Genomic DNA, 24,512 nt, shown 5'->3' with positions numbered 1-24,512 from the left:
ACGACCTGTCTGCACATTTTCATTTTTAAGAATTGCACCCTTTAGGCAGTAGGTAGATGTTTAGTGGTTCCAAGCTAGGATTTCATCACCTCCAAATTGTTTGTGGAAGTGGAAAATGAAATATGGCTGTTGCATATGGTAAATCTATATAATAAAATAGCACTGTTCTTCTTTCCCTCCTCCCGCATCCCGTAACAAAATGCCTTAAGCCCTGTCATCTTTCAAATGAGGTTTCTTTTAATGACCCCTACCTTTTAATTACTTGTTTCTAATTGAATCTATTTCTTGGAGCAGAAACTTCTTTATACATTCTTGGCTAGCATGATAAATTGCTGTTGATAAAAGAATGCAAGATGAAATATCACATATTTCTACTACTCTAGCTTTGCAGAAAGCAGAAAAAGTGGAAAAACAGAACTGGCTGGAAAAGGACAGAATTTTGGCTGATTTAGATACCATGAAACACAAAATGAGACAGTTAAAAGGTCAGTATGAATTAAATCAAGTCTCATCATGTTTAATTCTAACTACTTTTTTGACCATCGGAAACCAGATGTTTAATGAGTTATATATTCAGCACATAACCATGTGGTGTTACAAAAGTCACTTGGACAAGTCTAAAATCTAATAATGTATCTTCTCAGCACTGATTTTATATTTGTGTGAATATCACATTCAAAATTAGGAAGTTGTCTGGATTGTAGAAACACCCTATTGGTTTGAAACAATCCCTGAGCCGACATTGTATGGGCTCTGAAATTAATCCTGAAACAAAACTTGCGGGCATTCCTCAGGTGTTGCTACGGAAGAAGTTTTTAAATGATCTGAGGGAAGAAGTGCTAAGTTCTTCAAAGACCATTGTCAGCTTCTCAGAAGAGATCCCTCTTGTCTTGCAGCATTAAGATATACTCTTCGTAAAGTGATCAGTTGGCAATTGATTTTCCATATTTTTCTTTTGTCACAGAATCTTAAGTTCCTGACCCAGCACTTCAGATACCAAATGGTTCTTTGGGGAGAAACAGTGCGTTGTGGGCATTAGTCTGGGAAGAAATACACGTCAGGCTATTTCATTGCCATAGCAGGATTGCAGCTCCCGAGTATGTGAATCTTGCCTCAGTAAACACTCCCAGTCCTACGTGCACTAAACGGAGTTCTGAGTCAAATGGCTATTGCTCAGTTCTCACTGAAAGAATTGTTGAGTCCACTCCTACAGCTAGAAAATTGTATTTGGGTGTCCCATTGGGCACGTCCAGAGTTAGAGTCATCATACCACCTCCATAGCAGTGCCCCCCTCATTTTTTCTAACGGTGGACACACCCCCATCCACCCAGGCATTCCACCTCAGAAACCTGGGACCCGTCCTAGGCACTTTCTCCTGAAGTCTCGTTGCTCTGGATCTATTGAGTTTATCTCAAATGCATTCTCACAGTCGTAATTCCTACAATCATCACCCAAGTTACAGCTATTACGGCCTACTCTTAGGAAAACCCCAGAGAAGCTTTCTAACTAATCTCCACAGCAGTGTCCATTCCAGACATAACGGTGACCTTCTGGAGCGGGGCTGATCACACAGAAATGCAAAGGTGTCATGGTACTTCTCATTCCACGGCTCGCCATTGCCTTTAGGACAAAGTCGAAATCCTTACTGTGGCCCTGCATGGTCTGGTTCTCTGTAAGCTTCTGTCTTTCCTCACCAGCTCCACCAACTCCCCTCCACCCGCTGGGCTTCTTGTTTCTTTGTTTTAACTCATAGCTTTCTGCACCATCCTGCCTCAAACTTTTCTCTCTCCTGTCCTCTTCCATTGCTCCTACTCGTTTTATACCTTTTACTTATTTCTTTCTAAATGCTTTCCCTAACATTGCCGGTCAGGGACACTGTGGTTCGTCACACTCTGAGCTTCTCCCCTGGCAGTCCTTGTCACATTGGTATGATTCCCCGATCACGTAACCCGTGATTGTCTCTCCTGCATTATGTTATAAATTATATGCCTTTCTCATTTGTTCTCCGAATAGTTTTAGAAAGATTGAATTAGAGAATGGATGGAATGTCAGCCATTCACTCCAGTGATTTTCCCCTCTACTCCTATATCAAGTTAAATCAATACCAAGTAACACACGGAAGAGAGCACCTGGCAGAGCTGCCTTGACTGAGTTCTGACTTGATGTCGAGTCTCCAGCTCTTACTCTAATGAACTATTAAAAAGGCATTTAAAGTTCAGGCGACATCATCTATCATATTGCTTTCGAAGAGTCTGTTTGGTCAGATGATGTCCACTATGGAGACATCCACTGATGTAGTTTCTGTTAGAATTCAGTGCTAAGATAAATCTTGCCTCTACTGACAAACCTATGTTTTCTGCTATGAAGTATAAATTCAATACATGCTTATAAAATACCCGCTCTGAGGAAGGCCTGTTCTCATTTGGGAGATTATGAGGATAAGAATAAGTCTAAATCCAGTTACCCGCCGTCCCTGTTGGACTGTGAGCTTTGTGAGGACTGGACGAGAGGCGGTACGGAAGGTATGAACAGTGGCTGAGTGGGTTCTTTCCCCTTGTTACAGCCCTTGGTAAATGCAACAGATATTTTTTTGAGTATACACTGTGTACAAAATACTGTGTTAAACTGATTTTACATTTCATTTGTAAGCATGCCCATTGTTAGTATTAATCATAGTACTAATAATAACTTTTTAGGGCTTTTATAATTAGGTAACAAATGTCAGATATTTACAACGTGCTTAGCACATAATAGGTACTGGATATCTATTAGAGTAAGGGTTCCTGAGAAGGCAGCCCGCATTCCCATTCGGGGTCTTCAACATGGATAAATAAAGGTAAGGAATGGCACATCAGGCCAAAGTATCACCTTTGTTATGAATAAAGACAATGCTAGAGCATTTTATTTGATATGATAACTCATGGAGCTGCTAAGTGAAACCCCCAGTAAGGTGGACCACCCTCCTGGGCTCAGATGGCACTGACCAGGGAGGGCCTCCCAGTAGGGGGGTAGGTAGGAGGAGAGCCACCCAGGTGTTGTCGTCTGAGATGCACAGTCTGAGAGAACAGCGAAGCACTCATGTTCTCTAGCTTTCCCCATTAATAGTTGGCTGGTGTCATTACTCCCCCCTGACCTCATATGAACTAAAGTAGGATATGTAGAAAATGCAATAAGAAAATAAAAAGAATTTATTCAGTACATTTTTGCTTGGTTTCAGTAGTCTTACATACGTAAATAATAGTTTGCTATGAAAACCATTCCCCAAGCCAAAACCATCTGTGGTGACATTATGTCTCTTTATGAAATTTATAGTTGAAGTGTATTCATATTCTTAACACCATTAGGAGTAAGTTGACAAAAAACAAATAAAGGCATAATGAGCTTTGCTCATTCCTATATTCAGCTCCTGGCTCTCCACAGTGTAAGTGCTAAACTATTGTTGAACTCTCACTAATTGAACATAATTTTTTGTTCAAAGTGCATGATAAACAAAACATTTATTGAAATATTATCCAATAAGAATGTGCGTCATACATTAGCGTTGTCTGCACCTTATGAAGAGAGTTGGCTGAAAACTATGTTTAAAGCATAGATTTCTGTTTTATGTTTTTCTGGCACCTCTGTGTCTCCCCCAAAGCACGTTGTGTAATGGATTTGCCCCTGTCACTCATCCGCTGACTGACTCAGTACGTCTTCCCCACACCCCCACATTGCAGATGAGTGGTTATTCCACACACAGAGTTTCGGTTTCTACGGAAAGTCATTGCTGCCACTTATTTCCATTACCGGGTCAATTTCCACACGCCGGAGCTACGAAGAGCGCAAATGCTTTATCCCCTGCAAGTACTGAATTATCTTCAGAGAGTTTTATTCATCATCGTATTCTGAAATGCTACCCGTGAAGGGTCCCTTGGCAACACAATTAGGGCTTAACTTCATTCTTGGAATGTTATTATCCTATCCACCTCAGTGTAACTGTTTCAGAGAAGCCCTCTCTCTCTGAGACCTCGGCCTAGGTCGGCAACTCCTGTTACCGACCTTCTGCTTCCACAGACCTTCTGCCCTTCCCTGGTGCCGCACCACTGCATCGATTACTGTTGCACTCATTTCCTTGGCCTCTGCCTTCCCCACCCAAGCGTCTGCCTTTGCGGCAAGAACCTGGTCTCGAACAGTTTTGTATTTGCATTCTCCAGCGCAATGCTTGACCCACAGCTGGTCTTCCACATAGGTTTCTGGGAGGAATGTACAAGAAACAGTATTATTTTTACTCAAGAAATTTAGAGATCAGTGTGAGACTCAGTGCTGAGTGTCTCTTCAGGGCACACAAAAAAACTGAAGTATGATTTTTAAGCCTCTTTAATGGTTGTAAGTGGTCTAGTTGAAAGAGTGCGTAAATTTAAATCACTACACTTATTAAATCATGCCTGTGATTCTTTGGACTACAGTGTTCCAATAAATATTTTCTCTTACCACAGCTTTTTAACAGCCTAAAGGGCACAGCAGAGGTGTCAGAAACTAATCGTGCTCGCAGGGTATTATTAGATAGGAAAAAAAAAGGCTTCCTGTCTCTTGGGTTAATATTATTTCAGAAATACTTAATCCCCAGGCTGCTAAGCTAATTGTGGGGGAAAGGCTTATTATTAGTGCAGAGAACAAAACATATGTTCCATGACTGGAGGAGATGATGGGCTATATAGGTCATGGATTCTATTTGACTAAATTACCACTGAACCATATCGTGGACGAGAGGCTGGGGCCAGCGTGGAAGTCGGCGCGTTATCTTTCTTTCCCATCTGTGCAGCGAGTGTGCGTATCCTGGCCGCTGGAAACCGCAAGCTCCCAATGAAGAAGCATTGTTAGATATTATTACCTTAGGCATTTTAACTTTTATGATATATTTAGTATTTTAGCCTGTGCTCCCAAGTAGAATGATTTATGCATAGAAAGCCAAACCAATTTATTTGGAATCTGGAAGCTCATCATCAGAAACAACATTTCCAGAGACTTCTTTCCCCAGGGCGGCGACTAGCAGCCCGTCAGCCGGCCACCATGGTTCCCAGCAAAAGCCCTGTGCGGCCGGTGGTGGTGGAGGGAGGCTGGACTGAGCAGACTCAAGAGGAAATTAAACTCATGGAACTTATTAGACATACAGAGGTATGTTCTTTAGGACTCAGGACATTAAAAACTCTGCCTCTCTTATAAGCTTTCAAAACCACAGTATTGAGTTTTAAAATTATGCTATTAATATGTTCTCAGCATCGGGTCAGTTATGACCACAAAGGCATATGCCAAGCCTTGAGTTGGCATTTGGAGAGTAGCTCTCTAAAAGACATCCAGCTCATATGGAAGTCTGTTTTGTTTGAATGGAGACCAGAAATTATGACCTTAACCAAGAAGAAAAAAGGCCCAGTGGATATGTACAAAGGTGATTATAATAAGTGTAGTCAAGTTGAGCCTTATGGCTTCATTGCTCATCACTCCTAAGGGTATGTCTCAATATGTGAGAAGAGCAAGGAGCAAAATACTAATTGCAATGGAGACATTCACAAGTGAGGACTTCAGAATGCTGTTTCCATCCAATTGCTTAATCTGTCAGGATTGCCAGGCATAAAACAGGCGAGAAGAGAAAGGTCAGCTGCTGAGAGAGGATTGGGGATAGAGACCTGGGAAAACTTTTTGCTTTGTGAAGTTATCATTAAAATGATAAGTTCTTATTTAATGTAGTTTTTCAAATTGAGAAAATCAAATCAGTCTAAATCTTAGGTGTGTGCCCAAGTCAAGGTTACTAGAAAAAAGAAATTGACATTGCTAGAAATACGACTTCTTGCCAAAGTAAGAAGGATAAGTCACTGACCAGGGAATGCATGGGAAGCATTGAACTTGGACATGCCTAAGCAGGATGAAAAGCTGCCTGGCAGGGATCTGGCAAAGTTAAGGGTGGCTGCTCTATTGTAAAGACAGAGAGTGGGGACTTAAACAACCCGTCCCGCACGCGCCCTTACACATTTCTTGGTTAAAGGAAATGATGTTGTCGTTCTAACCAAAAACTCATTTGTTAGATGCAGACAAATTTCTCAGTAGGAGAAACACCATGCAGAAGTCCAAAAACACACCTCTGTTCATTACCTCAAATTATAAATGAAAGCTAAACACTTTGCCAAAAAAAGTGCCTCATAATTATCACTGCAATGATTATCATTGCCTTCAGTGATCCATTGAAGCAAGGAAAATTTACAGGAGAGTCAGCGACAGGAGAGGGAAATGCACATCCTAAAATTTTTTTCAATGTAATTTACAATTCTAAGATTTCTGTCTTTCATTACATTCTTCACACACACACTAGACAGAGCATTCTCTGAACATGGCATTCTCTGGGCTTTACTTGACAGGCACACCTTTCTGAAGTCCAAGAACAGCAATCCAAGAGAAATTCTCCCATCGCAACTAAACGTACAGCATTCAAGCAGAGCAGCCTGTACAAGCAACCCGATGCAAAACGAGTCTGGATTTATCTCAATGGCTGCAGACCTGAGGAAGGCACTTATGCCTGGGGCAAAAGTATTTCAGAGGTAAACCCAGGGCGGAAGGCCTGGGTTCAGATCCCAGTTCTGATATTTCTGGATGACTAGGTCAGACAAATTCCTTTACGGGTCTAACCGCATTTTCTCAACTGGGACATGGGAATGATACTTTCTTCACAGGACTGGTATGATGGTTGAATGAGTGTAGATGAGTGAAATGTGGGGTCCAGTGTATATGAGTGTGAATCAGAATATGACACTTGGCCAAAGAGAACAATGACAGTTAAACCCACTGCAGCCAAAGAGTAAAATCTAAACTTTGGAATGATTTAAAACAATTTTCTTATTCTGTTTTAAAACCAGTTTACAGAAGAATAATTTTTCCATGGGGGGAAAATGCAGGCAACTGTAATTGAACAACAATAAGATAATTTACAAAAAAAAACACAATGATTTCCCCGTCAGGTATTATTCACTAGATATATTCTCTGTAGAAAAAACAATAATATTCATTAGAGAAAAATCCATTTTAGTCTTATTCCCAGGGTCCCAGGGACTGCAACAAACTTTTCACTTTCCGAAGTTCAAGTGTCAGCCAAGGAAAAGATGAGTAGCAGTTCATTTGTTGCAATACCAAGGACATAATTCTAGCATTTGACATTTTTGTCTTGGTCTTTAAAAACTTTAGGCACCTAATCAATGGCTTTTGGTAGACCTTTAAAAGTCCTGCCTGTTTCAGTGATACCTTACAGAGTTGTTTGGCTATTTATTTTCTGGAACGTTTTTTGTACATTGGTGGGCAGACAACAGGAAGTCACGGAAAGGGGAGATGCCGGCGTGGGTGGAGGGACAACAAGACAGTGGAGAGACCTGCTGCTGCGCACAGGTTGGTGGGGGTGCCTGGGGCACTAGGGGCACCTCTTAGGGATTCTGCTTGAAGACGGGTCCAGTTTCAAAGGGTGGCAGAGACCGCCCCTCTCTGATAGGGGTTTTGAATAAGAACAGGGAAAGCCATCACACCTCAGAAGTTGTCGACCAATGTGCTGTATCTGAGAAAGGAGAATACAAATATGGGAAGTGTACTCAAAACTAGGAATACAAGTAAAGACACTTGATATACATAGAAAAAAGTAAAATGGAATGTTTCTTCCTTGTCGACTTCATAGAAAATGTTTGTATTGTAGATGCTAAGTCTTAAAATGCATTGCAACTGGAACTGATACATTAGTGGGCAAATGTGACATGACTAACAAGTAGGTAAAAGGCAGAAGAGGGACTGTAGGACTAAGAGCTTATCAGACTCAGGATAGTCTGATAACCACGTATACTAACTCTTACTAAAATTCCATATGTTGTACAGGGGCAACTTTTTGACCTATGTGACTCTTACGTAGCATATAAAAGTCACTGCATGAATATTAGTCCATGATCATGCAACTTTTTAATGAACTTTGTTCATGTGGGGCATTGTGCTAGATGCTATAAGATATTATTCTAATTTATGTGTGTGAAAAGATTTTGAAAACTTTAGAGTGCAGTATAATTCACAGGTTAGTATCACTAGTCGTGGTAAAGGAAGAGGGATCGAATAATACGCGGTCTATGCTCTCATTAAATTAATATTTCAAATTGGCAAAGCACTGAAAACCTATCAAGGTTTACTTGGGTGTAGAGAAACAGGCACTGTCATGTTAACCAAAGTACAGCGTTTTGTAGGACAGTGTGGCTATTCATCCTATAAGAAAATGTGCTTCTGAACTTTTCCCCAAGGATATTTTCATGAATTTATGCAAGGATTGTCTACTAAGAATATTTATCACAGTGCTATTTATAATACAGATAGATTAGAAATAAACACTCATAAATAGAGGGTTGGTTAAGTGAATTATAGTACAAAGGATGACATATTATAACTCAACACCAGCTTTAGAAAGAATGATGGCAATAAAACCGTTTGATATACTAAGTGAAAAAAAGCAAAATGTAAAGCATATAGAGTTGAATTCTATATACATACATGCACACACCTAGAAAGAAAGACTGGAAAGATTTTATTTTGAGAAGTCTTTCCTGGATGGTCTTATTATTGGTGACCTCATAAAGGTGGTATTTCCTTCTTCTGTGTTTTTCTGTGTGTTCCATATTTTGTTGTGATGAACACAGATGGTCTTTGTTAAGAAAAATGTATTTGCTAAGGGCACAAACGTTCTTGGAGAAGTACTAACAGCATGTGATGTGGTCCAATTAGTAGTGTAGGCAGAAAGCCAATAGTTCCGACAGGGGGGACTCTGCCTACCGGGGTGAAGGAGGAAGGCTCCACAGAGGAGCCCATCGGGATGGCTGATGGAACTTGAGAATTGGGTAAGGTTCAACACCTCAGACAGAAAAAGCCTGAGCAAGGATGAGGGATACCACCCCCCGAAATATGGGCATTGGCGTTCATAAATCGTATTAGGAGGATGGTTTCGAACTGACAAGTAGAGAGAGATGCATACGACTGGAGACGTAGTTTAAAAGCATGTGGTGAGCCACACACTGCTGTCGTAGTCTATTTGGGCTGCTCTGACAAGACACCACAGACTGGGCGGCTCAAACAGAAATGTATTACTCACGTTTTTCGAGGCTGAGAAGTGTAAGAGAAGGTGCCAGTGGGGTTGGATACTGATGAGGCCTCGTTTTCTGGTTTGCAGACAGCCACCTTCTCCCTGCTCTGGGAAAGGCCTCACATGGCCTTTCCTCCATGCACGCGTGGAGGGGGAGAGAGCAAAGGCTGTAGTCTTTCCTCCTCCTCTAAGACCACAGTCCTGCTGGATGAGCACCCTACCCTAATGGTCTCATTTAATCATAATTACCTCCTTCAAGGCCCTTTCTCCAAAAATAGTCACATTGAATGTTAGGGCTTGAACTTACGAGTTTGGGGAGGACACAATTCAGTCCCTGACATCATCCCAGACTAAAGTGCTCATGCCACTGGTCTTCCCTGAATAAGGCAATGGCATTGTGAAAGCAATGTTTTGGGCAGATTACTGTGGCTCACCATGTAGAAAGATACTTAGGAAATGCTTACAACGTTTTCTGCATGTCATTTCTTCCTTTGCTTTATTTTTTTTTAAAGTTGTTTATCTCTTTCCTTTCCTTTCCTTGTCCATGCCTTTTATTTTTGTTTTTAGGGACCGCGTCAGGTTCTTTGTGATCAGTTATGAATGTACCATTTCAGCCTTTCAGGCTGTAAAGAATACTTCTAGAGAGTGGACTTGTGTGTGAAGCAGACAGACAACAGGAAGAGAAGGTTCAGATTTCTCTGGGGGAATCGGACTATTGTCACCAATTCCAAAGAAGTGAAAAGTTTCAGTGGTTGGCACTTTCACCAGAAGAATGAGGAACGGGACCCATATCACAGCGTTTCCCTCTCCTCTCTGTAATGAAACCCCCAGACAGTATTTGAATCCCCTCTAATGCAGACTTTCCCTCAACTTCTTTCGCTGCTGTGGCCATTCTGGATGATTTAACCACATCCTTCCTACCCACTCTCCGGACATTGCTGGAGCAACTCTCATCTGCAGCTGCTGTAGGCTCATCTGTCATCAAGGCACCAAGGTGGCTTCCTCACCAGATTAGTGTGGCTCTTTCCTCAGGGCCGTCATCTTTCTCTGATTTATGATTGCCCAGGCCCCTCCTTCTATTGACCAGAAGCATCTGTCTTCGCCCATTCCTGTAACATCTCTTATCCTACAGAATTTCAAAATTAGTGTGTTCTCTCTCAGCCGGGAACAGTTCCGAGTGTGTGAGGGGAAGGTGAAAAATGAGAAACAGCCCCCTTTGATTTGTAGACACAAGTACCTCATGCCCACAGGGAATATGCAATAGTTCCGTGGTGGCCATGTGTCCCGCCCTGAGAAGCGCTGGTCTAGGAAAATTAAACTCACAAAATAGACTATGGGAGAAAAATAATGCATAGACTATTGTTTCTTTATTATGAGCTTTTGTCACTGCAATAATTACTAACATTGAATTTGTATTATCCACTTTAAAAATGAAACTTGAGTAAATGTAGATTCATTTGAAAAACTGAGAATTAAGGATGTCGTGAGGGGTCATAAGCAGGCTAGATATTTTAGTCTAATTTTACTAAAAATGCCTTATTTTCAGATTAATTTTAAAAGAGTTTTGTAAACTCACTGAGTTTGTCTCATGTAAATAGATCTTTGTAAAAACCAAGTGAAATAGTGATATATTTAACTCATATTTTGCATTTGGTCTAAGTTTTTATTAAGTAATGTTTATTTTTCTGATTATGAATTAGAAACATGATCTCTATAGAATAGTGACATTTTGGTGGTACAATGGGAAAATATGTAGGAATTACCTATATGTGGGATCTTTTTAAGCTACACAAGTTCCTTCCAGAGACAGATTTATATGTATTTCTAGGAGAACTCCCAGCCAAGATAGAAATTCAGATATCTTACCCTTTGGTTACATTAGAGCAGAAAATAAATTAGTAACTTATATGGATTGAACTGTTCCCCCCTCAAGTTTTATGTTGAAGCCCTAACCCCCAATGTGACTGTATCTGGAGGTAGGGCTTCTAGGTTAAATAATGTCCTAAAGTTGAGCCCTAATCTGATAGATTTGCGGCTTTGTCAGAAGGAAAAAAGAGAGAGATTTCTCTCTTCCCTCACTGTGTGAGGACACAACAAGAAAGCAGCTGCCTGAAAGCCAGGAAGATATTTATCATCAGAACTGAATGAGCACCTCGATCTTGGTCTCCACCTCCAGAACTGTGAGAAATAAATTTCTGCTGTTTAAGACACCCAGAAATGGAGAGTACATGGAGGGCTACCAGCAGGGAGGTGGAGCAGGGAGAACAGGGGAAAAGGTATAGGGAATAAGAGGCATATGTGTTAGGTATGAAGTAGACAGAGGGAGGTTAATATAGGAAATGGAGAAGTCAAAGAACTAATATGTACGACCCATGGACATGAACTAAGGGGGAATAATGCTGGTGGGAGGGGAGATGCAGGCTGGAGGGGAATAAAGGGTGGGAAATGGGACAACTGTAATAGCGTAATCAATAATATATATTAAAAAAAGAAATTTATGGATCCCAAAGCCATTTCTTTCATCAAAATATAATTTTTGTTTATAACAATTTTGCACAATAAATTGTTAGAACTCATTACCAATAAGAAATGAGCTTTGAAAAAAAACACAGTCAGTATATGGTATTTGTTTTGGGAGCCCAAGCAGTTTAAGACAGTGACTGCTGTTATGGAAAATTTAGAAGAATTACAAAAGGAAAACTTATGAATCTATTGTAACTGAATTTTTGCTTCTTTGAGTTACATTCTGTTTTTTAATTATATAGCAGCGTACAGTCATTGTATTAAAATTAGAAAAAGAAAAAGCACCAAGAAGAAAATGCAAATTTTATCAAAACCCACAAATAACCATAGTTATTATAATTTTAGTAGATATATTTGTGTGGATCTTGCACAGTTATAATTTTTTGTCATTTTGATCATAGATCATGGGGTATATTCAATTTTGCAATTTGCCTTATTCACCTATAAAACTATTATAACTTTTCATCCATACAATTTAACATTAGTTTTTTGTTTATTTTTAAAATATATTTGATTGATTATGCTATTAAAGTTGTTCAACTTCCCCCCGTTAACCCCCTCTGCCCTGCACACCCCCTCCATGCACCTGTGGTCCCCTCTTCAGCTCATGTCCACGGGTCGTACATGGAAGTTCTCTGGCTTCTATATTTTTAATACTATTCTTAACCTCCTCCTGTCTATTTTCTACCTACCATTTATGCTACTTATTCTCTGTATATTTTCTGCCTGTCTCCTCCACCCACTCCCCTACTGATAACCCTCCATGTGATCTCCATTTCTGTGATTCTGTTCCTGTTCTATTTGTTTGCTTAGTTTGTTTTTAGGTTCAGTTGCTAGTAGCTGTGAGTTGGTTGTCATTTTATTGTTCATATTTTTGATCTTCCTTTTCTTAGATAAGTCCCTTTAACATTTCATATAATGAGGGCTTGGTGATGATGAACTCCTGTAACTTGACCTTATCTGGGAAGCACTTTATCTAACCTTCCATTCTAAATGACAGCTTTGCTGGATAAAGCAATCTTGGATGTAGGTCCTTGCCTTTCCTGACTTGGAATACTTCTTTCCAGCCCTTTCTTGCTTGCAAGGTTTCTTTTAAGAAATCAGCTGATAGTCTAATGGGAACTCTTGTAGGTAACTGCCTCCTTTTCCCTTGCTGCTTTTAAGATTCTCTCCTTATCTTTAATCTTGGGTAATGAAATTATGATGGGTCTTGATGTGTTTCTCCCTGGGTCCAACTTCTTTGGGACTCTGAGCTTCCTGGACTTCCTGAAAGTCTATTACCTTTGCCAGGTTGGGGAAGTTTTCCTTCATTATTTGTTCAAATAAGCTTTCAATTTCTTGGTCTTCCTCTTCTCCTTCTGAATCCTATGATTTGGATTTTGGAACTTTTAAAGATGTCCTGGAGGTTCCTAAGATTCTCTTCAATTTTTTTGAATTCTTGTTCCTTCATTCTGTTCTGGTTGAATGTTTCTTTCTTCTTTCTGCTCCAAACTATTTATCTGAGTCCCAGTTTCCTTCCTGTCACTGTTGGTTCCCCATATATTTTCCTTTATTTCACTTAGCATAGCCTTCATTTTTTCCTTTAATTTGTGACCACATTCAACCAATTCTGTGAGCATCCTGATTACCAGTGTTTTGAACTGTGCATCTGATAGGTTGGCTATGTCTTCATTACTTAGTTGCATTTTTTCTGGAGCTTTTATCTGTTCTTTCATTTGGGCCTCTTTTTTTTTGGTCTGGGCACAGCTGTTTTGTAGTAAGGGGCAGAGCCTTAGGTGTTTAGCAGGGTGGGGCAACCCAGGTAGCTGTGTTGTTGTGCTGTATGTGGGGAAGGGGTCCGAGAGTGAACAGTGACACTACTCTGCTCTCTGACGGCTTTCAGTCACTTCCCCAACTACCCACAATCAAATTGGGTCCTTCTCGTGCTGATTCCTGGGTGGGTGGGCTTGTGTATATTCTAGGACTCTGTGGGCCTCTCCAAAAACTCTCCTGTGAGGCTGGGAGTTTCTCCTGCTGCCACCTCAACCCCCATAGGTGTTTTCAATCAGAGGTTTGAGGCTTTATTTCCCCTGCTGGAACCCTGGATTGGGTGGTATGTCTCACTCCCCAGTCATTCCTCCCAGTTTGCCTGCACGTGAGTGTGGAACCGTGGTATGTCTCACTCCCCAGTCATTCCTCCCAGTTTGCCTGCACGTGAGTGTGGAACCGCCCACTCTGCCAGCCAAGACCTCACCATGTCCTCCAGCCCCCACCTTGCTGGGAGTCCTCTCCCCTCTGCTGTCTATCTCCGCCCCTCCTACTGGTCTGGGTGAGTGTTTCTTCTTTAACTCTTTGGTTGTCAGACTTCCATACAGTTTGATTTTCTGTCAGTCCTGGTTGTTTTTTGTTTCTAAATTTGTTGTCCTTCTTTTGGTTGTGCGAGGAGGCACAGTATGTCTAGCTATGCCTCTATCTTGGCCGGAAGTCTTATTTCCCTGACTTGACTCTTCCCATTCTAGTTTTAATGGCATCATTATCTTCTGTCAAATAGGTGTAGTTATTTATTTACCCTGTTTTCTGTTATTTGCTACTTAAGTTGTGTTTAATTTTTTGCTATTATAAAGCATACTCCAATTAACACATTTATATACAAATCTTTACTTAATTTTCTGATTATTTCTTCCAAATAAATTCTTAGAAGGGTTGCTGAGTCAAATTATGTAAACATGCTTGAAAATTTTAATAGCTAGTGCCACGTTGTTTTCAAGAATATTTCAGGAGTTTTTGCTCCCATAAGTAGTGAATGGAGTTACCACCTGCCTGTGGTATGCATGAGATATCAACAATGCTGAGCAGTTATTGAGAAACAAGTATTTTCAGCTTTGACAAGAGAAAATGTTATACCCATGGGATAATTTATATGACTTTAGTAATTTATAAAGTGATTTTGCTTTGCTTTGTTTTGTTGCTGTACTGTTTATTAGTCACCTGTGATTCCCAGTTCAATCTTTTGCTGTTTTTCTATTAGAGTTATTCTCATACTGACACAAGGTGTTTTTTTAAAATCAGGTAAGGCTATTATATACAACTTCATCAGGTTTAATGTATCAAAATTGGTACAATTTATCAAACCCATTGTTCCTATGGGTTTTTTAATGAACAAAAATTGATACATTTTATGCTTGTTCATTGTTTTTAATGTTCAAATACACCTTTAGTATCCTGAGGTCATGTAAAGACTCATCTGATTCTTTTAAAAATTTTTATAGGTATGCTTTTTCTAGTGTAATATTTGAGTGAAGCTATTTTTTTTTTTTGCTTTATGTAGTTGAACTAAAATTAAAATTAAGCTTTATTTACTGACTAAACTATTTTTGTTTTTTCCATTGGTTAGAACACAAATTTTATAAAATACTAAATTATTATATATACTAATTTCTGTTTTTAAAGCTATTTAATGTACCTAATACTTTTAGAGTTATGGCAGCTTTATGATGTATTTTAATACCTGATAAAAGTTTCCTATTGCTGCACCTTGTTTTCAGATTTTACTTGAATGCCCTTGACTTATGTTTATTCTTATGAATGAATTTTGGAATTATATTTCAACACCCTAAAATCAACCTACAGGGGTTTGACTGAATTAGGCTATTCATTAATTTCATGAGAATTAACACCTTTTACGAGATTCAGTCTTTGCATTTAGATTGAATTCTTTTTTATATATATGCCTATTCTGAATCTCACATTTTAAAATTATATAAGGGTCTTGCATTTTAAAATAATTCTTATTCTACCCTGGTTGGTGTGGCTCAGTGGATTGAGCACCAGATTGTGAAGCAGAGGGTCGTCAGTTCGATTCCCAGTCAGGACACATGCCTGGGTTGCAGGCCAGGTCCCCAGAAGGGGGCGCTCAAGAGACAACCACACATTGATGTTTCTCTCCCTTTCTTTCTCCCTGCCCCTCTCTAAAAGTAAATAAATAAAATATTTAAAAAGAATAATAATAGTACTTATTATTCCTAGTTGTTATGGCTAATGGAATGGATTTCTCCCTGATATATTTTCTAAATGTCTATTTTGTGAACAAAAAAGAAAAAACTGTTGGTGTTTTATAATTTATTTTATGCTTGATCACTTTATTAAACATTCTTCTTGTTATTAATTTCTCATTTGATTCACAAAAATTGTCTAAAAATGAAATCATATTAAACTTATTAATCATGATGATTTTGCTTATTCTTTAGAAGAACTGTTTCTCATTTTGTGATTTTATGTTTTATTACACTGGTTATAATCATAAAAATAAATGTAACACAGGGAAAAAAACAGCATATTTTTGCCCACATAAGTACCTGGAAAGTTAGAGTTATTTATTTTATTTTTTCCTTGCCCACATCCCTTTTTGGTGATGTTTTACATTTTTACTTTATCCTTTGCTCTATGAAGACATATTTAAAATTTTTTTTTATTTTTTCTGACCATTTTTGTAGCAGTTGAACCATGTTCTAGTAGCCTTTACTGCTTAATATTAGACATAGTATATTATGATTTTCCCATAGTGAAGGAATTTCATTCAATTCATAATAATCATAATATTCATGACATCTCTTTTGTCTCCCATAACTGAAAGCAACAATTTAGCTAGATACTGAATTCTTATATTAAAAACCCTTTTCCCCTAAAAGTTTCATAGATTCTGCTTCATTTTCTTAGGTATTCATTGTTGCATGAAACTGGTCTAAACATAACTGAATTTTCCCCTATGTCTGAAATTCATACTTTTCACCCAGTTATATTTAAATGTTAGTCATTTTTTTTCATTAAAATTGACTTATCCTGCATTAACCTGTTTGACCTGAAGCCATGGGCCTATTTGAAACAGGAAAGTTTTCTTCTATTTTTTTGATCATTGGCTAAGTTTAATGTATTCTGGATTCTTCTCCAGTAACACCAAATTGTATAGGTTTAATTCTGAGGTCTTGACATTCCAGATGTTCAACTTTCTCTCATAGATTTTATATCTTATTCTTTCTCTATATCCTATGAGATTTTCTCAACCTAGTCAATTAGTCCTCCTTAATACTGATCCATTTTTCTCATCAACAAAAAGAGGAACTAATTCTTTCCAAAAAATGAAATGGTAACTTGTCCTTGAAAACTTTTAGAAATGTTTCTAGCTCATAGGAGTGTGCCAACAAATTTTGTTGTTTTCATCCCCATCATCCTCGTCACCATCATCCTCGTCACCATCATCCTCTCTGCTTGCCATCTCAGCAGTGCTCCTATTCCGTTCTCTAGTTCTGTGGGTCTGTTTGCTTATGGAAGTTATATTTTATTGAAGTTGGGGGGAACAAAGTACAGATACTCTGAAATGACCTCCTACTTTAAATCTTTCTCTAAATCCTCACCTTTTATGTTGTAGAATATTTTCATAAGCATCGTATTGTTGCTGTTAATTTTTCTATTTATATGTCTTTGTACAGGGTAAGGTCTCTTGACAGTAGACAGGATAGATCAGTTCTCTTCAGTTCCCCTAAATTTTACCTTGGGCATCATCAGGGTTCTCCCCGCCAATCTTAAGTGGGAGGGCTGGTTCATATGCACAGTATTTAGTCAAACTGCTGCTGACTGGCTGTTATGTAGCAGGAGGGGTGGGGCCACATTTAACACCACTCTCCCGCTCTCGTCTGTGACTATCCCACTCTACAGAGGGGAATGGATCCCTGGATAATTTCAGTTATCATTCAGTCTGTTCATCCCTTGCCCAAAGTAGCAGGTGAAAACTGCACTCTGTGAATTGCATTTTCACATCACTCTCTTGTCTTGCTTCGTATTACTGATCCAAGTTCCAGATGTGAGATGTCACTGTGTGCCTAGTTCTGCCCCCTGCCAGGCTGCGTTGTTGTGAACTGTAGTCCCTGAATAGATCTCAGAAAGAAGTATTAATGGCGGTTTAAAGCTGATGTGGACTTGGCTCCTGCATTTTAGGGCAACAGGTGTTTGGTCTTTACAATAAGTGAAAGTCATATAGGCAGGTGTGTAAAAACCTCTTGTTTTCTAGCTGCTCGCTTTCATTATTGTGTCTTAAAATCTTATGTGCACTTGAATGGGACTTCTCTCTGGGGTCTGGAAGCACGTAGACTAGTCTATGTAGTGCCTTCGACACTTTGCATCTGTACCTGTGTTTTTATAACTATTTCAAGAAATTTGAGAGGAGTTGAATAAGGCCCCTTCAGATAGTTTTTAAATTTACCAAGTTGAAAAAAAAACCTCTCTAATTATAGGATATAGAGTTGGAAGCATGCTTTAGATCAAAACTTTGGGGTTTTAGTAGAAGGAACTCTTTTGTAGGGAAGTTGCCCCACTTGTCGGAGATGAGACAGAGGCCAGAGCCCAGGGCAGTGTTTTGTCCTCTAGTTCCTTCCGTGTTGGAAAAACAAAACAAACAAACTTTAGAGCTGTTCTGTCTAGTCTAGATTCTCAAGTCAGAGTTTTTCCTATTTATGCCTTTCTTACACAGCAAGCGGTCTTTTTTCCACATGGAAAAACAGAGAACTGAAAGTCACACTCCACTGAACCGCATCCATGTTCCCCATTGTTCAAGGACTTGAGGGAACTTTTCATGTCTTGCTTCCCAGCTCTTCTCTATACCCCTTTCTAACAATGAGTTAGAAGTACAATGAGTGTTGGAATTGGAATACTAGTTCTCGTAAAAGAGTTCATTCTTTAATACTTAATTCTGTTGTGACACTCCACCTTCCAATGCCTGTCCCCTGGTGTTTCAGCTGCTGGATGCCTGCACCTCTCGTCTGAAAATGCCCTGCCCAGCCAGAACCCTGTACACCCCAGAGGGAGAGCCGATTCACTCGTGGGATGACATAGAGCGAGACATGGTCGTTTGTGTGTCCCCAGGACGTGGCTTCATAACCCAGAAAGGTATGGTGACAGTTTCTTGACCATCAAATTTCTGAAGAATTAAAGCATTCATTCTTTTCTTCAAAGAACTTACCCTTGCCTACACCGTTGTGTTCCGTGTTACTATAGTTTCATTCGTGTCTCTATGTGCTGGACCTCACTGAGGACACTGTTGCTCTATAGGCTGCAGAGTTCCATCAGTCTGTCACCTTATCCAAGGCCCTTATTTGCAAAAATTCTGAAGGCCTGACTCAAAGGTATTTCCTTAGCATGAACCCTGAAGCAAGTGAGGCTCCGCTGACTTCCTACTTTCAAGTTATTAAACCTTAGTGTTTTATTAATAGCAACTACTCAGTTTGCAGATTTCCTTTCTTTGGTAATAAATATATGCTCGTTTTATCATCTTGTCTGCTCTTTGATATTTTTCTTTGATAAACGACAGCAGTGGAAAAGAACATGTGTTAGTTTTTAAACCAGCTATTGTCTTTTATCCTATTTATCCTGAGGAATTTAAAGCCCTTTGGTAGGTAGGCATATTACCAGCAAAGACATAATTTTAGGAAGCTTTGAAGAACATTGGTATTGCTTTAGAGGAAATTAAAAGATTAAGAAGTGAATTACCTGAGATATCTAAAATAATGAGACCAAGTTATTTCTTTTACAAAAGTCACCATAAATTATTATTGCTATGTTATATATAAGGTACATAAACCAAAAACTTTTCAGACTGTCGCCATCACGTTTTTTATATTTAGTCCAGAAGAGACAAGAGCATAGGAATGAAGACTAAAAAGGAGAAAAAGAGGAATTTGTTGGGAAGCCTAGCACTGTTCTGAGGGATGCTACAACTGTACCTCTAGCAGCTTCCTGTATATCAGGGAAGAGGCTGCAATCTTGTATTCTTGTATTATCTTGTCCCTATCACTCACCATCACCCAGCACCCCAGCTCCTGGTGACGCTCACTCTGTGGTTCCTTAGAAGAACAAACCAGTGGTGGGGTTCTTAGCATCAGTAAGGGCTAGTTGACAGCTTTCTGTGTTCCCCAAGTACACAGCCTATAAAAGAAATCTTGCAAGCTTCCTTCCCTGAAAGAATTTTTGATCACTTTATTTAAATAGATGAACACACTTGAAATACTACAGCGCAACTGAATAGTAGGAGGCACTTTCAAAACCCCTTCATTATTTGTGCTTCATCCATCATACCCTTGGGTTGGCCTTCTGTTGCCTGGACCCCTCCCTCCTGGCCTCACTCTGTTTATTGGGCCTTTCTGATAAATAAAGCTGACCATGCTTCAGTGAACCTAGCCAAAAAGGTATCCAAAATACAGTGAGAAATGTAGGCTGTTTTCCCAGAGTCAGGCTCGTTACCAATAAAAACCATGAAGGGAAGAGAGGAAATTGGAAATACAAATATTGCTCTCCCTACCGTTTTCTTCCACAGCAACTCTGTGAACCCGGGACAGGGTGTGTGCACAAATGCACGTTCTTCAGTTTTGTAACCACACGGATCCCTAGGATGTGAAAGTCAATTCTTTTTTTATGAAAGTAGATTCCGGTATTTCCTTTGTACAGTGAAGGTGTTAGTGGTTTTCTGCAATTGTCTGAATTCTTTCCAGTAAGTGATATATGTTTTTTTTTTAAATCTGATTAATAGCAGACTTCTAATTCAGTTGTTCTTTAAAAACTTATTTCCCCATAGGAGTGCCATCTCATTGTTTTTTTCTGAAATAATTAAGCTAGAAATGTAAATAATTCAGAACATTTAAAAAGAGAAATGTTACTAGCATGTACATACTTATTAATTTTTCTGTGACTTCCTGGCTTATATGTCGTAGAAAATAAGACAACCTGGGAGTTTCAAAACCAAGCACTTTTAATAACTTATTGCATGTACTATAATGTAAAAACATTTAGTGTGTGGAGGTTAGTCATCAAAGAATCAAATTTGTTTTTTGAAAAAAAGATTATTTTGGCAAAACAAATCAGATAATTAGAATGGTTTCCTTCACACTACATTAAAACACTGCTTTATACCATTTTCCCTGAGACCCAAACACTATTCTCACTGCTGTACTTACCATCTTTTCGGTGGGCTCAATTTTTAGACCACTCCTGTGGCAGCTTTCAATTCAGGCTCTATCACACAATGACAGGAAGGGGGTCCCCTCGAGCCACGGCCATCCCGTAGAACTCCAAAGAGCGGTAACACACATGTGACGTGATCAGCAAGTCAGGTGTGCAACGAGAGGGTCCAGCGTGGGGGCTGAGGGTTTCTGGGGGAATTTCAAGTGCTTCGCTACCTTGGACTTTTAATTATTTTCCATAAATACATCGACTTGTCTCTCAAAATATCTTTCAACAGAGTTAAGACAACTGATGGAAATCAAAGCAAATTATGCCAGAATCCGAAGGCAGCAGGGCCCTGAAGCCACAGACATTGTGGCGTCTCCATCCATGAAGCTGCAGAAGCTGGTGCCTCAACACGGTGTCTAGCGGAGCCACGGTGTTCTGTGCTGCGTTTTGCTAGTACAGCCTCTCTCTCTATGGATATATATATGTACTATGATGTGATTGTCATTCACGCTTTTAAATTTTATGCTCTCTTTAAGAAGTTATTACCCTTCACAGTTTATGTAGAACAGCATTTGATGCCTGAAATCTATTCTTGGAAAGGCAACAAAACTAGACAAAGAGATGCCAGTAAAATAACTATAGTAAGTATATTTTCTTCTAGGAAAAAAGGAAAACTACTAGTTACTACTGAAAAATAATTTAGTGTTGTCACATTATATATATATATACTTAAATGATGAAATAGACTCTTTGACCACGGAACGTTAAATTTGACCCAGACTGACATTTTTCTGGCTCAGCCACTGTGTTTCCCAAACCTCCATGTTGGAATCCTACATTGACTGAATGAAGATGAAATGGCTGGTGGCCCTCGAATACCACTTGAGTTGATCTTTCCTCTTGCAGTTCCCCCTCAGATGGGCCTGTGGTAACAGTGCCGGACTGTATGGGGCCCGGTTACGTGTGCTCACAAGCGTGAAGCTGGAACACCCCGGACATAAGCTCAGTAACAAAAGTCTAGACTGTGTCCTCAGTACAGAAACTGTGAGAGAGAATATATGCACTATTTGAAGAAAAAGTCATGTAATGATTTTTTATATATATATATATATATATATAGAAGGAGCGAGGGAGATGCTTAGCAATCTTAGGTGTCAATTTCTTCCTGCGTTGGAGAAAGAATCATTAAAAAAAACAGCAGTGACAAATCAGAGTTTGGTTTCTGGTCCTTGTGGAAGATTTCCAGAGAAATGCTTTTTCTCCTTCCTCTTGCTCTGAAAGCTACTCACAGCCCTGCCTGAATATAAATTGCAGACTGGCTAGGTGCATGCAGCATGGTTCAGCTGGGCTCCCTCCTCCACCCGCCACTGTAATGTGAGGCAAGAAAGCAGTAGATCATTTCTACTGAAGGGGGCTCTCAGGAATCACTGCAAAGGGCCTGGTATTTACTCCCAGCCTTCAAATGGGCAGGGCTACAGGCATAAATCCCAGCCTCCTCCAACACTGCTGAAAGCAGAGTGCGTTGAGATGAGATTTCACATGTTGCCTCCACAGCAGTTTGCCCTTTTGCAGGCATTTTTCCTACCTATTGTGTGATCTTCATGACGGGAAGGCATTTCAGAACACCTCTGGGGTGCATAGAAGAAAAATATTGCATTTCTTTTTTTAATAAGCAAGTCCAAGCACACAGGGTTAAGGAACGTGCTCCCAGTTATGAAGTAGGCCAACAGGATTTTTTTTTTATTTAAATTTTTTTCAATTATAGTTTACATTCAATATTGTTTTACATTAGCTTTAGGTGTACACCATAAGGCTGACAGGATTCTTAACCTGCTGGGCCTTTCCTTACAATGACTGGATAGCAATTCCCATGGCCACAGAGCATTTTGTGTTTTTTCAAAATATCTTGGAAACAAAGGCATTTCTCAAGGTGCAAAACTACCTATCATTTTGTTGCCATGGATGAGTTGATTTGCTATGAAAATGGCATAATTTCACCCCGGATCAAATGTGCAAATTCCTGGGACGTCCTCACTGTTGCACGTGAATGCGCCTGAAGCGAAAATTGGTAATATCACACAACGCTGTATGAAGCACCAGGAGACATAAGGCAAAACTCTTAACAGAACTTTTCTATTACTAGTAAATGGGATGTTAGATGTAATATAACAGTCATCAACACATCACATTTTACCAGCAAGGCAGCGACACTTGCTTTGTTGACGACGGCTTGCCCAGGGTATGTCGGTAGTTCACAGCCACTTTTACTTGGACTAAGAACAGCCCTGCTCCATCCTGATTGTTGACCTTCCTCTTTGGTTGGCTGGAAGGTGGGCTGGGGAGCAGTTACCCCACCGTCAGCCTGGGCTACAGGATAAGACTATCGCCATTCTGTTCAGCCCTCCAAGGCTTTTAATAAACCTAGTAATTTCCTTTGGGGACCTGTTTATCACATTTGAATCAGCCTCGAATGTATTAAGTCACATTTCAATATTTTCTATCAACTGGAAACCATTTATTATTAAATACTATAGCAGCCATCAAGCCCATGGCTTCCTCCAGAAATATATTTCCTGCTGGTTCACAAAAACCCTTAAGGTAATCCAGATGTTAATGAACAGCATATCGGCATTTGCAGTTATCCTCAGGTGAAGGACTTTTCTGGAAGTTGCTGCCACACCTCCAGCTTCGGATGCCTGATTAAGTGTCAGAGAATGAAGCTGTATGTTTCTAAGCAAGTTAACTGAAACCAGTATGCCTGAAAGTTTGACAGACATTTTGAGATGAACTGACAGTGTTTATAAATAAGGATCATTTTTATCGGGATGTTTATGTCAGCTTTATAAACACAATAGTAAATGATTCCAAATGCAGAAGTAGTTCCTGAGAGCAATAGCCCTGAATTTCCATTTTTTTTTCTTGATCGTTCATAAAAACTAAATATTTTTTGTGGGTCAAGAAAACAAAGCAACAAACAAACAACCCAACAACAACAAAAGGTAAAGATAAATCTGTTCTCTTTCTGAGAGAGAATCACTTAGAAATTGTGGCCCATAGCTGTTGTAGTGTTTGTGAGCGAATTTTTAATAATAGCCCAGGTGTGCTGAGTGTCATTGGGATCCATGATTCACCCAGGCAGCAGTTTTTTTTTCTGGCCTCATTTGGAATAAAGCAATCAAAACCCACAGGTCTGTGTTATTCTCGGGCGTTACAAAATCAGACGCAAATGTCTTTAGTTAAGTGGAATGATAGACCCAGTGGTGCTCCTCGGGGATTTTTATTACACCAGTGTCTCCGGTTCCCTCCCACCTCTGAACGCATCTCAACCTCTCCTAAGGCTTGGTAAGCAGAAAAAAAGAGCAGCGGTTTCGTTCTCCACACAATAAACTAAAATTCGGCATAAATGTCATGATTAGGGGCTGCTCAGCCAGAAGCAGCTGCAAAGCAAGATCAACAAAGACGGCTCAGGAGAGGGCTGATGAAGGTAAATGGACCAACTGCAAACGGTGGATGTTCAGTGGGTACCTGCTGCCAGCTCTAGTATTTTCTAATTCTTCCAGTCTGCAATGAGAAGCTGCTATCAGGAGGCTGTCATCCGGTACCATATGTGCAAATAGAAATATATGAGGGGAGAGGAAGTGCTTATGTCCACGGGCTGGGGGAGGGAGGAAGAGAGGAGACGGGAAATCATATTTATACGGCAAGTGAAATGGGGGTCCTGAAGGCTCAGTCAACTGCTGGGTCCATTAGGTCTTGGCTTCTCAGTCCTAGAAGTGTCCAACTGAGGAATTAGTACTGGGGTTTTGGTGTGGGTGAGGATGGGCAACAATGTCCGTTCCGTCACACCAGCTGAGGCAGCTGGAGGGTCGGTCTCTAGGTGCCACCAGCAGCG

The 24,512-nt window shown here is 39.8% G+C and overlaps 1 protein-coding gene across 1 annotated transcript in view; it reads left to right on the top strand.

The window, feature by feature from the left end:
• DCDC1 (doublecortin domain containing 1) overlaps positions 1–21,455 on the top strand; it is a 380,146-nt gene extending 358,691 nt beyond the window's left edge. The window contains exons 33-37 of the mRNA XM_037040449.1: positions 384–485; positions 5,018–5,154; positions 6,390–6,569; positions 18,415–18,565; positions 20,910–21,455. Coding sequence (XP_036896344.1) covers positions 384–485; positions 5,018–5,154; positions 6,390–6,569; positions 18,415–18,565; positions 20,910–21,040 — 701 coding nt within the window. The 3' untranslated portion in view covers positions 21,041–21,455. The remainder of the gene's footprint in view (positions 1–383; positions 486–5,017; positions 5,155–6,389; positions 6,570–18,414; positions 18,566–20,909) is intronic.
• The last annotated feature ends 3,057 nt before the right edge of the window (positions 21,456–24,512 follow it).

The sequence above is a fragment of the Sturnira hondurensis genome, unplaced genomic scaffold (assembly GCF_014824575.4).
Source record: "Sturnira hondurensis isolate 20B ecotype Veracruz unplaced genomic scaffold, ASM1482457v3 Scaffold0002638, whole genome shotgun sequence".
Lineage (NCBI taxonomy): Eukaryota > Metazoa > Chordata > Mammalia > Chiroptera > Phyllostomidae > Sturnira > Sturnira hondurensis.
Note: the sequence above shows the minus strand (reverse complement) of the source record. Positions and strands in the feature narration are given on the sequence as shown.